This window comes from Melospiza melodia, chromosome 2, assembly GCF_035770615.1.
Source record: "Melospiza melodia melodia isolate bMelMel2 chromosome 2, bMelMel2.pri, whole genome shotgun sequence".
Taxonomy (NCBI): Eukaryota; Metazoa; Chordata; class Aves; order Passeriformes; family Passerellidae; genus Melospiza; species Melospiza melodia.
This window is the reverse complement of record NC_086195.1, coordinates 66929534-66946232: the sequence shown is the minus strand read 5'-3', so window position 1 is coordinate 66946232 and position 16699 is coordinate 66929534. Positions and strand designations below refer to the sequence as shown.

Below are 16699 nucleotides of genomic sequence, written 5' to 3'. Positions count from 1 at the left end.
ACCCCCGCCACGGGGATCCCTTGTGTCCCAACACGGGATCCCACTCGTGGCCACGGAGCATCCTGACGCCCACTCGCGGGGATGCCATTCCCACGTGTCCCGCTAGGAGCCGCCACTCCATAGGAAGAACTACATTTCCCAGAGCCGCTTGCGGCAGGGAGGCGGAACAGGTGGGCCGAGAGGCGCATTCTGTTCCGATTGGCTGGCCGGGAGCAGTCGGGGCGGCCATTGGCTGGGCGGGCCGTCACGTGGGGCGGCGGGAGGCAGGCGGACTCACGTGGGCCCGTGCGGGCGCCGGGAGCGGGCGCCGGGCTCGGGCCGGGCTCTGGGGGAGCGGCCCCGCTGGGCCTCGCCATGCTGTGCGCCCGGGGCGGCTGGCGGGCCCTGCGCCGCTGCGCCTCCCTGCCGCGGGCCGTGCGGCTGCGGGTGCGCGAGGCGCTGGGGGCGCGGGAGCCGGCGGAGGCGGTCAGAGTGCAGGTGTGTGTGTCCCCCAGGGCCGGTCAGAGTGCGGGTGTGTGTGCCCCCCGGGGCCGGTCAGAGTGCGGGTGTGTGTGCCCCCCGGGGCTCTCAGAGTGCGGGTGTGTGTGCCCCCCGGGGCCGGTCAGAGTGCGGGTGTGCCCCCCGGGGGCGCTCAGAGTGCGGGTGTGTGCCCCCCGGGGCCGGTCAGACTGCGGGTGTGTGCCCGGGGCCGCTCAGAGTGCGGGTGTGTGTGTCCCCCGGGGCTCTCAGAGTGCGAGTGTGTGCCCGGGGCCGCTCAGAGTGCGGGTGTGTGTGTGCCCGGGGCCGGTCAGAGTGCGAGTGTGTGCCCGGGGCCGCTCAGAGTGCGGGTGTGTGTGTGCCCGGGGCCGCTCAGAGTGCGGGTGTGTGTGCCCTGCCCCCCGGGGCCGGTCAGACTGCGGGTGTGTGTGCCCCCCGGGGCCGCTCGGAGTGCGGGTGTGTGTGCCAGGGCGCCCGGCCCAGGGCCCGAGCGGAGGGGAGGGGAGGGGAGGGCCTGGAGGGGCACGGCCCACGCCCGTGCTTCAGCGAGCGAAGCGGGAGCCCTGCGGAGCGTTTCGCTGAGCTCCCGGATCTGCTGTGCCGCCGTGCCGAGCCGCTCTGTGTGTGCGTTCTCCCGCCCTGCTGTCGCAGCCAGCGGAGCCTTGGGGTCGCTCGGCGTGTGCGGAGCAGCGTTGTCACCGTGTTGGGTTGTGCTGAACGTGCTCTCCGCTGCGTTGGATTTATCTGTTCCGGAGAGCGAGCCATTGCCTGTGTGCTGCTGTTTTTAAAGCTTTTTCACAGGTCTTGTGCCGCATACGTCCAGGTTTAGAGCAGTGTCAGTAGAACCATCGGTAACACTTCCCCTGACGTTTGTATTTGGCTCCTCTTGTGAACCAAGATGGCCTGGAATTAACGGGCATTTTAGCTATGGGGCACTTTTCCTTGGCATGGGATTGTTCCCCTTTTTTGTGGTGTTTGCAACTGGCAGAGCGGTGGTTGCACACACAGAGTCCCTGCTTCCCTGCAGGGCTATGCACTTGTCAGTATTTCTGGACGAATATGAAGGGCTGGGGTACTTGGTAACCGTTTTAAACAAAACTGAAAGAGGATACATTTAGATTTATAAGAAGGAAATTTCTCACTGTAGAGGGGTGAAGCACTGGCACAGGTTGCCTAGAGAAGATGTAGCTGCCCCATCCCTGGAAGTGTTCGAGGCCAGGATGGGGCTTGGAGCAACCTGGTCTAGTGAACGGGGTTCCTGCCCATGGCAGTGGGATTAGAACTGGATAACCTTTAAGGTCCCTTCCGGTTCAAACCTTTCTGTAGTTCTACTAACCCAAAAACCAGTTTGTAGCACACTGGTATTCCTGCTCACACATAGGTTAAGCCTAATAGGGTAGGAAGAAGCTCATCCAGTGTTGGTTCTTTTTGGATGTAGTTTGATGAATAATGCAAGCTAGAATAAACTGATGCTAAAGTTTGCAATACTGTCATTCCTCCATCTTCCCTGTCCTCCAGACCCTTGCTGCTTTGCTCTTCCCCTTTGCTACCAAAATGTGGGGGTTTTGTATTAAAATAAGCTAGGAATCTGGTCTGGCTTAAATCCAACCTTATAATGGCCCAATTGTTGGATTGTGCAGTCTAATTGTTAGAGTCAGGGTTGTCACTTTTATTGTACATTTATTCTGGTAGGTATGAAGTGGTCAGAACATTGCTGCTGCAGCCTCTGCTGCTCCAATACAAGCCTGTGGGTGTGCTTTTCCTTCCTATTGCAGGATGCAAGACTCCTCCTATTTAACAGATTCCAGAACTGCTTGATGAGGTGGCAAAAAAAGCTCTTGAGAATGTTTCTTTGCTCATTTTTGGTGTGTTTTGTTAAGGAGTGTTTGTGGGGAGGAAAAATACCTGCCATTATACATTAAACATGCATCCAGTATAACACACGTAGTGTGTTCCTGGAATACAGAGGATAAGCACAACAGCTTCAGGCATGTTACTGTAGGAAATACCTTTTACTTTCACTGTACAAATAAGAGGATGCCCAGATGATCATGTTTCTTGCATTAGTTCTTCCTTCTGGTGGTTTACCCTGTCTGACTCACTAGATTCATGTCTTTAAAATCTTCCATGGTTCTTACATAGAGTATGGAAACCATGTTATACAAGCCTGTGTAATGCTTGCCTGTGCTAGTAGTAGTTCTTAAAACTATAACACACTTTACTTCTGGTGCTGTTTAATTCTTGGTTTGTTCTGTCTGGGTGACAGAAGTAGATGGATTTGAATTCGTTTTCCTGGTAAAAAATCCCTAAAGCACTTGCCCAGTTTGAAGTCATTGGGACTATTTGGTCCCTTCCAGTTAAGAAAAAGATGAAACTGGCTGGAAAAGAGGCAGTTTGGTTGTTTAATCAGCACTGGGTTTAGTTCTCTACAATATTGTTAGAATTTGATCTGCAAGGCTCTCAGCAGATAATTTTGCTTTGAAGGCCAGCTTTGTCTCAGCTTTGCTGAGCTGAGCAGCAACTATGGGAGTTACATTTTGCATGCTATTACTGTTGCTTGCTGCCTTGGTACTGACTTAATGTTTCCCATAAAAAAGTAATTAAAATTTATATGTCTTTAAAAAACTCAAATTAAGACATTTAGCCTGCACTGTACATGGTCAGTTTTCCTGTTTTGCTGTTACAAAGAATTGGGGTATCATTAGTTTTATTCTTTTCATGAAACTCAACAAAATATTTCTAAATTTTTTTCTTAATAGCTTTTTTTTTTTTTCTCCATGGGCTCAATGAAGCAGTCTTGGTTTTTGAGATGAAAGGAAAAACATCTGAGGCAATAATTTTTATTTTTGTTTTGCATGAATTCATAGTTTTTCATGTGAATCTATTGGCTGCAACATGCAACATTGTTTTAGCAGTCCAGCATTTTAGGGCACATAAACCAGTAGTGAACAGATTGGAAGATTTGAAACATTGGAACCTTACTGCAAGGATGCAACCGCAAAACTGATACTGGAAACCATCAGAATGGTCTTGAGTGTATTGTAATGAAGAATAGTGCATTACTGGTCTCTCCTGTTTTAGTAAGAAGAGTTTGGAAGGGACATCACCTATAGGAATATGTACTTTGCCAAAACACTTTACATCTTCAGAGCACTTCATTGCTTTCTGTGTTCTCAGCTCCCCAAAGGTGCAGGTACATCTTTTTAATCCTTGCTGTTCTCAGGGAGAGACTCTGCCTCAGAAGGATGTCTCTGCCTAAGGATTCGTGTCTCTCTGCTTTGAAGTCAAAAACTGACATTAACTTTTTTCTTTTTGTTTTTTATTGTCATTATTTTTTTTTGCTTCTAAAGAAACAGTTACTTTGATTTCAGTAAGAAGCTGAAGTAGGCCTGAAGTGGTGTGTCCAGCTCAGCTGGAAGAAGAGCATGAGCACACAGCGTTCCTGCCAAAAAATAACAAATCTCTTTTTCTTTTACTTCTAGGGCTGGGTTCGCTCTGTCCGATCCCAGAAGGAAGTTTTGTTCCTGCACATAAATGATGGGAGTTCTTTGGAAAGCCTCCAGGTGGTTGCTGATCCCAGCCTGGAAAAGAGGTAGGTCCATTTGAAATAACTGGAGAAATACATGTGCTGAGCAGTGCTTGGAGGGGTCTGCTTAGGCCTCCTTCCCTGTGCCAGGGACTGGCCAGCCGCATTTGTCTCCACCAAGAGCCTCTTCTGATAAAAACCTGTCACTGTTCTCCCTGCTTGTCCAACATTCCTGCCTTGTTCTAAATTCTCCTATAGCTTTGTGAGTCTCTTCCCATTCCCACCTCTGCATTTAATAATTTTTCATTTCGTCAGTTAAGCTCTATGGCTATAGCATCTCTTGTGATCCTCAGTAATCCAGCTAAATTAACAGGAATCTCTCTTCTGAATGTAGTTGTATCAGCACCTAGTTAAGCTGTTGTTTTTTCTTTGTTTCTTAGAGACCTGACTTTTGGAAGTGCAGTGGAAGTGCAAGGGAAGCTTGTCAAAAGTCCTCATAAGATGCAAAACATGGAGCTGCAAGCTGAAACCATTCATGTGGTGGGACCTTGTGATATTTGGGTATGTCACTGTAGCAGAAGGGGTAGGACTGCTAGAAATCAATTCTTGAAGGGCCAAGTATCCAACAAAACATGCTTGAAACTGTATTTTCTTTAAGTCTGAGTGATCCTGCAGACTTTGATTTGTCAGCAGTGTCTGTAGGGTGCATCAAAAGAGAAACATTGGATCACCATGAAAGCTCTTTTCTGTGACAGAGCCATTTCTCCATGGAAAATGTGCACAGGCTGACAGTTAGGAGTATGCCTTTGTCCCACCCTGAAGCACTTACCTGTGCAGGTGGCTTACCATGGATTGGAGAAACAGTGGGACTGGCAAGACACTCCAGGTTATGCAGCTGGAAGAGCCAGTCTGCCACAGGCACGTTCAGAACCAGCTTGCTGTTGCAGCAGTGAGGAGAACAGCTGGGTTTCAGAGGGGCTCAACATCCAAAAGGTGGAGTCTTTTAGAATGCTGATACTTCCTCTCATGTTCATGGATCTTGCTCTGCTGTATGCATTGTAAAATACACAAAATAAGCAGAGAGGATAGGCAAAAGCATCTCGTTCTTCTGTGCTCTGTAATGGTGATTGAGTTTTAGTAGGGTGAGATGGCATTCTGTGAATAGCAATAAAACTGCATGGACTCCCAAGTTCTCATCCTCTTACTTTGATTTCCTTGTTGTTTCCAGTCATTTCCCCTGAAAATGAGGGAGAGGCACCCGCTGGAGTACGTCCGACAGTTCCCTCACCTGCGCTGCAGGAACAACACGCTGGGCGCCCTGCTGCGAATCCGCAGCGAGGCCACTGCCAGCATCCACTCCTTCTTCCAGGTAATCCCTTCTGTACCCAGCCTCTCGAGTAGAACACTCCACCCAGGCTGGCTCTATGGGAGCAGGTTAGCAGGGAAGGAGCATGACATGGATTTTGCACACAGTGGTTTTCTTTCCAGGCCAGAGCCTGGCTGCAACTTGGCCAGACTGTTGCTTATGCAGTTGGTTATGTTGGTTAGTGCATCTGTGGCCTGTCAGTGTCTTTCCACCCATTTCCTGTTATTTATCCCTTTCACAGAGTTGCAGTATAATTGCCTGCAAGTGTGTGGTCTGTGGAACACAACATAATATGATTGTTTTTAACCCATCCTCTGCAGTGACCTTATGGTCCTTGGACAGAAACCTCCGCCCACATGGAAAAATCTGTAATGCAGGAACACAGACCAACTGACTCAGAGCTTCATGTTATTCTCAGTTCTTGCCTCTTACTGCAATACAAGTCTGTGTGGATGCTGTTGGCTGACATTATGACACTCCTGGTCTGGTGCATTTGAAACTCATGGGTGGGAGCCACCTGCGTTTTCTGAATGTGTCACTCTTAAGCTGTGAGCACAGCACAGACTTTTTGCAGGCAGGGGAGCAGTGAATTGTCTCTGATGCCAGATGTCACATAGATTCTAGTCACATGTGTGACTAGAAAAGGAAAGGTAGTGAGTCCTCTAGCACACCTGAGCCTTTCTTTAAAGCTGTTCCTGGAAATAAGCATGTTTTAGTTTAGATAAGCTGGCTTTAGATAGAATAGAATCACATTCAGATAATTCTGATGACAAAATTCATCTGTAATAATTAGTGTGGCCTAAGAAACCGGTTAGAAATGTTCAGATGAATTTCTGGTTCCAGGTTAGCTGGTCTTTGTTGCCTGCAATGGCAAAGAAGGCTTACTTGCTCTGAGAACTGCCTGTGTGGAATTGCATGGTGTTTGAATGAGTTTTGTGGGTTTTGTTGGGTTGGGGTGGGGGGTCCCATGTCAGGTAAAGCTGCTGGTTTCAGCATTGTGCCGGCTCCCAAGACAGAGGCCAGCTGTGTTGGGAATCAGTCTGTGCCGGTGTCGAGCCACTAGATGGCATTGCCTACAACGCTTTGTGCTTCCAAACCTGGACACGCAGGCAGCCGAGGTACAAAAGAGCCTTACTCAGGCTTTGCTTCTCCAAACCCCCTCCTGCTCAGACTCTGACAATCCTTCCTGTTTACAGTGCTCAAGAGAAGAACTCTATTTTGTAATAGACTCTATCATCAATTTAGCAGCAGCAGCTACACTAAAGTTATTTTTAAAGGAATAAGGCAAGATTTGGTCCCAGACCTGATATTTATAAATGCTTGTGTGAGAACTCTCCTAGTACCAGGAATGTCTGTGGTTTTATTCTGACTCTAATGGAAGGAAGTCTTAAAATTGCCACTTGCATCATCCCAAGAATATTGCAATTTCCAACTTGACAATGTCAGAACATACCATAGCTACAAAGTATAATTTGACCATTTTCACTGGGCAAAGCTGTAAGGAGCTTAATGGTGGAAGAAAATAAGTGGAGCTCTTTGAATACGCAAAATTATCAAGACTCTCTGTAACTTTAAAAACCTCTCTATTTTAGCCTGTTCATTTCCAGGAATGAATGACTAGTGCCAAGTGCCTTTGGTTTGGATGTTGGAAGCTAAAATGTCCTTTTTAAATCTTCTGAGAATTGTGGTCCATGTGGGATAGGAACATTGTTCCTAGGCACAGTAAGATAGTTGCATTGTGAATGGCAAATTCCATTCTGTACGTTAAGTTCCAGATTTGTGAGAGCCAGTAATGCAACTTGAATTATTTTAGAAGCTTTTATAAGGGGAATTATCCAAGAGGTTTTATGGGGATTCTCTTATTTCAGATCTGTGCAGTTTGCAGTACTTTCCAAAGCATGTAAGGGATCTTCTATGTGAAGTATGCTTCTTTACAGCAACTGCTACCACTGTATAAGGAATTTAGGCATTTTTTAACATCTCATGTGGATCTGGGAGGCCATGTCACCAGCAGGGCCCTGAATATGCAGAGAACTGTGTCAGAGGCCTGCATTTTGTACTGGTAGACTGAAACTTCCTTCTCCAGGCAAAGCAAGTAGCTCTTCATCCCAGACTTCCTTCTGTGCAGTAACTGGATCCCTGTGAGGAGCCAAGGAATTTGCACCTGTAACCAAGGTAGCCTAGAGCTGACTGCAGGGACTTTGCTCCCTCTTGGTGGTGTTACTGTACTCCCACAAAATGCATTGCATGTCCATATGAGGTTTTTGTTCCAAATTAATTTTAGAGTGGGCAGTAAATACTACTTTTGTCTTCCTAGTCCCTTAACAAGCTTGTGATAAGGACCAGGACCTCTCATGTGACTGGCTGAATTATATTATTCTGGTAAAAGCTGTGCAGCTAAGATGTATCTATCCACTGAATATTGGGTTGCAGCTGTTTTAAAAGCCATGGCTGCACTGCAGAGAAATCCAGAGAACAGGGGCTCTCTTCATTCAGCCTTACTGGTTTCAGAGGCCTCTGCTGGATTTATGAACTATTACATGAATGTGTAATTTTGCAGGTACCTAGACCAGAACCAAGCCAGGGTATACCCTGTCTCTTTAAAATCAGTTTGACTTCAGTATCTTAGAAGATGCAAAGTAGGACTGACACTTTATGGGTGGTTGGGTGTTTTTAAGGTCTCTTTCATCCAGTACGTGATTTTTGTCATCCAACACATTTGGTCACGTCTCTTAATGCAGCACACAAAGTGTGTCCTTGCCTACCACTGTCTTCCAAAAAGCTGAAAGAAACAAAGTGTTGAGGTCTTAGGGGTGAATTTGATTGAAACTGCCCAAAACTATAAAAATGCTGGGGGAAGTGAGAAGAAAGGAGAATGGTATGGAAATAGGCCATTGCAAAAAACTCATAGTAATGACATAAATCTCTTTTGGTTTTGAAACTTGGAGGAAAACACACCGATAGTAAACAATGATGTGTAAATCATGGTAGCATTTAGTTTGTCATCTGTCCCAAAAGACTCCATGTGCTGTCCTGGCTGGGGGCTAATGGCCTAGTTATGTGTACTGGTTGATGTCATCCTTCAGGGTGACAGCTGTTAACTTTGCTGTTCTGTCTGTTCCAGGATAATGGATATGTGCATATTCATACCCCCATAATTACATCCAATGACTGTGAAGGTGCTGGGGAACTCTTTCAAATTGAGGTAAGTTGGGTTTCATAAAGTTTGTTTGGTTTGGTTTTTGTAAAGCAGTTCTTGAGTTATTAAAGGTTAGAGGAAATATTTCTCTTCATAAACCCTTTTATGTACTTCTGTGATTTTTTTTTAATAAAGAAATCCTTTGTTTCAACTAATAATTTAGACAGTTAAACAGATACATTATCTTTTATATTATTGCTATATTGTGCGTTAATCAGCACCTTTTGTACTGATGAGGTTGTTCTATTCCTGGTGCTGTGGAAAAATTTACAAAGAATAACAGAGGGAGGTGGAACATCTTAGTAAACAGAATGATGTGATCATAAGAGCCCAAGAGATGGGATGGGCCATTCAGGACAGACTACTATACTCAAGTATTTCTTAGGTTTGAAACAAAGAATATAATTAATCGTGAGATAATTCTTTAAAAAAAAGTCAGCAGTATCTGAAACTCCTTTTCACCAGCTTGTACATACAGGTTTCTCCCTACAAGCTACTCCTGTTGTGTGCTGGAATTCTCCCCCCATATTGTCGAGTTTCTCCATAAACACCAAATTACTGCCACAATCTGTTGTTATAAGAGTACTTCACATCATGGGTCAGAACCTCCTGTGAAACTGAAACACAGCCATAACCACTAAGATCTCCCCCACAGATTTCTCATGATTCCTGACCCCACAGTCATTAATCATACAGAATCCCACTGCCTGTTATACTTCTGTATGTGAAATTCAGTCTTCTGTCTCAAACAACAGCATCCATTGCCTCGTATGCGTATTGTCTCCAGCTTTGCTGGTGATTCATCTGTAAGCAAAAGAAAATTTGTTGAGGTAGCAGTTACTTGTGAGATCGTGTCTTCCACTCTGCGCAGCCTTGTGACAAAAAAAGCTTCTGTCTGCTTGTTCTCCAGGATCTCAAGGTCTAACCTGTGCTACCAGTGATTCCCTTCCAGACCAGTACATGTGGCTCAGCTTTTTGCTTGCTGGGACAATAGGGTTGATTAGCTAAACTAAATTGTTCCTGCTTAATTGAGATGCCTTAATGCTACCCAAGGTTCACTCCAGGCTGTTGCATGCAAATTAAGACGTGAAAACAAGTGACACTTAATGATGGAAACATTATGCAGTTTGCAGCTGTACAGTGTTTTGCGTCTTCGGGACAAATTGTATCCACTTGAAAGCTGTAGAGGATGCAGGACTGCAGCGTAGGTGGCTGGTGGTGACAGCAGCCCTGATGCAAATGCTGATTGAGGTGCTAAACTGTGAGCCTGAAACTTGTATAAACTGGATCTTATCTAAATGCGTGGTTCAAGGTGGATATTTTATTCCTCTCCAGTGGGATTGCTGAGGTGCAAATAGTACCTGTCTTGGAGAAATGTAACTACAGCTGTGCTTGAAAGGTGTGCACTAAATGCCAAGTCAGGCCCCATTAAATGGCCTGTGCCATAAAGGAAGGAATTCACAAACCCACTTGCTGCTGGGAGGAGGGGAGTTCTCCCTGATTTCCTGTTTTTTTCTTTGATTACAGCTTCACTGTCTGGCTTAATTTAGGGTTTAGTTTTGTTTCTGCAAAGCCCTATTCACAACTGGTCCTGGCTAGCAGAATTCTGAGGCTGCCTGCTATCCTGCTGGGGTCACGTCACTCCGCTGGAGCACTGATACTGTTTTTTGACAGTGAAAACATGGAGAAGATTGAGCCTGCCTTGTATGTCATGTGATGTATGTAATGCTGTCAGACACAAAATAGGAGTCACAGAAGGGTGTCAGACATAATAATAAGGGTATGGTGTTTGCAGCAAAGCCCAGAATCTTCATGTGCTTTTAACCAAACCAACTATCGAGACATTCTTGTCTGCTGTATTCAGTCACTTTCTAAACTAGCCTTTAATTCACTGTTTGAACAGGACAAGGGAGAATATAAATTCATGTTCCACTTAAATTTGAGGAGGAACTAAGATTTCTGGTGATGGGAGTTGATGAAAACAACCTTCAAATTAGATTCTTTGGTTTCAAAAAATATTTAAATCCTGTTCTTTAAGTTTTAAGACCCATCTTCTAGCTGCAGCCAGAATTGGTGTCCTAATACTCCTGAATTTGTAGTAGTTGCAGTACATCTGCTGTTAACAGGTTGGAGTTTTTCTGCCTTTTAGGTTTGTTTCTTTTTTTTTTTTTTTAGCTCCCTTGGGCAGTGTGTAGAACTAATAGTCTCACCAGTTTTGCTGATCTGCTGCAGGTGAAGTAAGTTGAAGGCTTTGGTTGCATAGCCTTTAGGACCCAAGTAGAGGTTGCTTTTGTACCCACTATGTACTATTGCTATTAAATAGCTGTTTTCTCTTACTAGCACAATTTTAATCCTCTGACTAACATCTGATGGCTGCTCAGGCCTGTGCATTCTTTTGAAAGGATGGAAAGTGAAGAGAGTATGAATGCTTTTACATGTGAGTTGAAGAAATGGGGAAAAATGTATCTGAAGTTAGAATGAAAAGGCTTTTTGAAATGTGGTCTTTGATTCCCAAAACTCTTAATCCTGTAGGATTTGTTTGTTTATATGCTCAGCTTCCTCATAATCTTTGTTTGGTTTTGAATTTACTGATGAGTCTGTACATAGCTTTGGGTCTCATATTAGGACTTGGAATGGGGGAGACTCCATATTCCCTCTCTGCTGGGCAAATCAACTAAATGTTTTTAAAATGAAGTACTGTAATGGTGAAAAGAGTGCAGTAAGCAGAGGACATTTTAAAGAATAAATAAGTCACAAGATGCTAACAACTCCAGAGGAAACTTTTCCACCTGAAAAGTGTAGGTTTGAGGAAAACCTACCAGAAGTGTGAAGACTACTAGACAGAACCTAACCCACATCAGCAACACCATCTTGTGGCTTTCTGCACTGTTGACAGTGTCTTCCTGTAGTGGGAGCATGTAGGGGAGAAAGCATCTTGTTTGTGCTTCTTTCTATAAAGTAAATATATTGAAAATACTAGAAGAAGCTTGACTGTTGAAAGCAGTGTTTTAGTATCATCCAGAGCAGGATGAGGTAATTCTTGAAATAGGGAGAATGCAGATCAGCAGGGGCAGATAGCCCTTTTTCTATTTTAATCTGAAAATAATTCCCCTATACCAGCAGTTTTAGCACTTACACCTCAGCACAGATTCTTTCCTTGCTTTTTTGGTTTTTTGGTTATTTTTCTTTTTTATTTCTTCTGAAGTCTAGAATTCTTAGCAGCTTTTTATGTTGCAAGAAACTTTACTCAGTCACCTTCTGTGGCTGCGTCCTAAGAAATTTGCCGTACTTTCATCCTTGTGAACCAGCTGCATGTCTGTTCCCTGCTATTTTCAGTAGCCTCCCACTCTGTCTGCAGTGTTGAAGACTCCCTGTTTTCTGAGTCTCTTGCTCTCTTTTCCACTTTGCTGCCTGGAAAATTTTCTTTGTATGGCTGCTTTTATCTGATGTGGAGAAGGTGAAGGCTTCTCAGTGCTCTGTAAGAGCCTGTCTGGCCCAGGACACTCCAGCTGGTTCAGTGTGGGTCTCCACAGCCACTTTCCCTGCTGCCCAGCTGCAGCCTTTTAAGGGAACTCAGTATGCAGTGAGTTCCAAAGTGTAACAGCTGTATCATGCATTCACAGCTCCTTAAAGAAGATCTCACATGTAGTTTTTATTACCTGTGGCCATATTCCTTCCTGGGACCACTCAGAGGTAAAATGTGCTCTGTGTGAGCCTTGTCTCTTCCCATGTACACCTCATGGCACCTGGCTGAAGCCAGGGTCTGGATCAGGCCATTTCATTGCTTGAAAGGACATTTAACTGTAAGCCTGAAGAACTGCCCAGGTATAGTTCTTCTCTAAAATGCATCTGGAGGTTGTTGAGTTTTCGAGGGTTTTTTGCCCCTCACTCACAGGAGTCAATGTCAAAGTTTTTATGTTCCTGATGGTGCAGGTTTGTGGCTGTGCCAGCTGTGGCACCAGCAATATGTACCTGCTCCTGAAGATGCAGAAACTTACTCCTACCATCCCTTTGGTACTACTGAAAAATATCCTTGTCAGCACCAAAGAAAGCTGGGATCTGCTTGGGAGGATCACAGTTAAACACAACACAGTATTAGTGTCTGTAAGGTGTTTAACCTTTTAGAGATGTGTGATGCTCTGGGAGGCAGCCAGTGCCTGAGAGACTGGTACTTCAGAGAAGTGCTGGACCTGAGCTGAGGGACAGCTGGCTGTTTCATGTTCTAGCTCTCCCAGTTTCTCCTCATTTCTACCTGATTCATATCTGCCTGTCCAGTCTGTATTTATGAGATGTTATGCATTCCAGTACATGTTTATGAGATGTGTGTCTCAGCAGAACCAGCTGCTGTTGCTCAGTGCAAGTCCAGCTGGTCAGAATTAGGACTGGAATTGCAAGGAGGACTTCTTAGAAGTTAGGAATTTTGCAGGGGTTGTCTGAAAAGGAAAATCCAATAATGTTTATAAATGGGGTGTCACAGAGGGCAAATCTGGATTAAAGATGTGTTTCTGGGAAGCTGCAGCAGCATGGTTGTGTGGGCCTGGGCTAGAGCTACAGCAATGATTTCTGTGAGCTTTTCAAGTCCTTTCTGATCCCTTCATGCTTTTGGCTTGCATAGAGTGTAAGACAGAATCAAACAGTTTGTACTCTCCTGAAGCTAATTGCCTCAAGGAGAAGTTAATACAAGACTGACATCAAAGGGAATAATTTTAAATTAAATCATTAGACATTTGAGGAGATGGAGAACAAAACAGGTACTAAATCCAGTTGTTCTTGTATTTAGAATGAGAGTAAAAAGCCTTTGAAGCTGATGTCAAATACTAGCATGTTTATAGCACGTTTGCTCTGAGCCACCAAGATGTTTCATACAGATTCTTTCTCCCTTTTCCCCCATTGTAATTTGGGTAGTTGTCAACTCTGGGATGGAAAGAGCTTGAAAGGACACCCATAATTCACCTCCTAATCTTTTATCAAGTCCTTGTTTTGGGGTTGGGAATTGGGAGAAGCGTCCATCTAATTGAAGTAAAAGCACCACAGTGTTGTTGCTTCATTTTGCTGGTCATGGACATGAAAACCAGTCTCAGCCAGTGTAAGCAGTGAAGGGATAGTGTCCCCTACCATTTGTTTATCTTGTACCAGTAGCTGTGGTTTCATATAATAAAGAAGCCATCTTGATCTAAAAGGCTGAGCATGAATCTGGGGCACAGGCACTTGGGAACATTGGCCTGTGCTCAAATGTATAAAGTGGAGGAATCACCTCCAGTGGATTAGCTGATACTTGTACCTATGAAATGTGCAGCTGCTAATTTTGGAATCTCCCCTTGCTGAAGGTGTCCATTCTGAACAAAAAGGGAGGTATTTCATTTTTCCTGCACAGAAAAGTTTTCTGCATGAGCTGTGTTGTGCCATTGTATTGAGTATTGTGTCTTAGGATGAGAGAGAGTAAGTGGGCAGCTGTGGAGAGGGGAGGTGATCAGATGGTGATGTGGCAGTAACATTTAATCTAAATATTGCTGTGTTTATGCTTCACCTTCTGTCTGAAGCCATTTAGGAGCTGCTCACAATGCAGACAAACATCTTGGGATCTCTCAGTGACCTCTCAAACAGGCTGCAGGTTTTCAGGAGCCCAGTTGAGTTGCAGATTGTCTCGCTTTATTTAGTCACTGTGTTTCTCTTTTCCTTATGTCTCTCTGAGATCATATCTAATTTGAAGAATGAAAAATTACACAAAGTCATTATAAATAAACCAGACCCCAGCTCCTGGAGACAGTTATATCCTGTTTGTGGATTGGGGGGGAGCAATGAGATTTTGTGGCTGACTTCTTGTTCTTTTCTTGCTTCTAGTTTGTCTCCTTCTCATTGTTTAGAAGTTGCATCCTACAGGATTAGGTGGGATTTTTCACTAGTGAAACAAGGAATGTCTGAACTAAGCTTGCAGGAAAAGAGAAACCAGAAACCATGGCTCTTCTCTTTAGTGTTCTGGCCATGGTTCTGGGGCTACAGTATGTGAATGTTTGATGTTTATTAATATCCTTATTGTTTTTGAGCAAATGCTCTGGGTTTATTTGATGAAAACAGTAGGGACCTGCTTCTGCATCCTCAGAGTTTGGTGTTTGGTTTTTTTAGAACCACAGAACCTCTGAAACAAAGGAAGCAGTCCTGGGGTTAGAGCCACAAATTGTCATATTTTCATTGATCTCTGTGGAACAAGGCAAGCTTGCTCTTTTCTTCAGTGTGATGCTGTGAAGAGATAAAACTGCCTTGTGATCTGAGGTTTTTGGAAGTCGCTGTTTTATCTTTGTGATGAGCAGCAGAGCTTTTTGAGAACAAAAGCAACACCTTCAAGCTCATAAGAGAAAAATGGCAAGTTGTAGGCCATCAAAGGCAGGAGAACAAGGCTCCCTGTGACAAAGCAAGTTGGGGAGTGGGGTGGCTGGAGGCAGTGGCATACTTAGCTGAACTAGCAACACTTAGCATGACTCCTAGGAGCTACACCTTGGGTATTTCAAACTTATTTCAGAAGAAAGTCTTTGTTTGGAAGTGAATGTAGATCAGCCAGACCTCAGATTAGCTTTGAGGTTTCATTCTGTTTTTCTCCTGAATCTTTGGCTCCTCCAAAGTTTAGGGATGACATTGAAATATACAAGATGTTGATACACAATATAATTTATCCTCATGTTTCTTTAAAAGTCACTGAGTTGTGACCTCTGGAGATCATCTAATCCATCTCACTGTGCTCAAACAGGGTCAGCTGGAGCGAGCTGTCCAGTACTCTGCTGCTGAGTTTTTTATATCTCCCCAGATGGAGGCTTTACAGCCTCTCTGGACAACCTGTTCTAGTGCTTGACACCCACAGTAAATATTAAAGGTTATTCTTGTTTTCAGATGAATTTTTGTATATATTTTTTAAAATCTGTGCCTATTGTCTCTTTGGACTTTTTTTTTTCTTTTGAGGTTTTTCATAATGGAACACTGAACTTGTTAAATTTTCTATTACTTGTAGATTTTTATGCTTAAAATATCTGATTACCTGAAAAAACCATGCAAAAGCTGAAATGAAACATAGTTTATTTTTCACTGCCTATATAATGCGTAAGCTGTGATGTCTCCAAATTAATATTGTTTCAGTTGAGATATTTTTGAAGACTGAATAACAGATCTTAAGAGGATATTGCACTGCTTTTTTTTATTTCTGTTTGTCTTTTTCCAGTGGAAACAAATTCATTTCCCTGTGAAAAGAAAATAACACTGTGTTTCAATTTTTTTCTGAAAGACAGTGGGGCTGACACAGAAAACACTCCTCCATTTTCTCATCAGGCTTGAAATTGAATTTTGAAGGCAATGCTGTATGAAGCTTCAAACTACAAATGATAGAGATTCTTCTCTTCCTCCTCTCTGTTCATCTTGGTAGGAAAGTGAAAATTGATGCTTTGAAAAGAGGGAAAATAAGCTGCGTGCTGTGCTCTTTATTTAAACACCAATGGTCTGACTTGTTCCTCATTGTTACAGACATCAAGAGAGGAAGAGGATTCAGTGGAAAAGAGCCATTTCTTCAATGTGCCTGCCTTCCTGACAGTTTCTGGCCAGCTCCATTTGGAAGTAATGGCAGGGTGAGCAAAATTAGAAGTTTTCGTCTTTGTCTGTGGGATATTCCCAGCTGGTAATTTTGGTATCCATCAGGTATCTGCTGTGGTTATCTGCCAGAAATGCCAGCAGTGGCTGGATGATAGGTGCTGAGAGGGCAGCCTAGAGAGAGAGCTGGAGCACCTCTTGTGTGCACACAGACTGAGAGAGCTGGGATTGTTCAGCTTGGAGAAGAGAAGGCTCCAGGGAGACTTTAGAGCCCCTTCCAGTACTGAAGGGGCTACAAGAGAACTGAGGAGAGGCTTTGGACAAGGGCATGGAGTTACAGGGCAAGGGGGGATGGCTTCAGATTGAAAGAGGAAAGGTTTGAATTAGATACTAGGAACCAATTCTTTACTTGAGGGTGGTGGGGCACTGGCACACGTTTACCAGAGAAACTTGAACACACCCAGGGATGTATGCCCCATCTCTGGATGTGTTCAGGGCCAGGTTGAGTGGGGCTCTGAGCAACCTGGGGTAGTGGAAGATGTCCCTGCCCATGGCCAGGGAG

The 16699-nt window shown here is 44.4% G+C and overlaps 1 protein-coding gene across 2 annotated transcripts in view; it reads left to right on the top strand.

The window, feature by feature from the left end:
- Positions 1–354: 354 nt before the first annotated feature.
- Positions 355–16699, top strand: part of NARS2 (asparaginyl-tRNA synthetase 2, mitochondrial) — a 49042-nt gene continuing 32697 nt past the window's right edge. For both annotated transcript variants that reach the window (XM_063148729.1, XM_063148728.1), the window contains exons 1-6: positions 355–477; positions 3960–4069; positions 4444–4564; positions 5232–5372; positions 8494–8574; positions 16075–16175. In XM_063148729.1, coding sequence (XP_063004799.1) covers positions 355–477; positions 3960–4069; positions 4444–4564; positions 5232–5372; positions 8494–8574; positions 16075–16175 — 677 coding nt within the window. The remainder of the gene's footprint in view (positions 478–3959; positions 4070–4443; positions 4565–5231; positions 5373–8493; positions 8575–16074; positions 16176–16699) is intronic.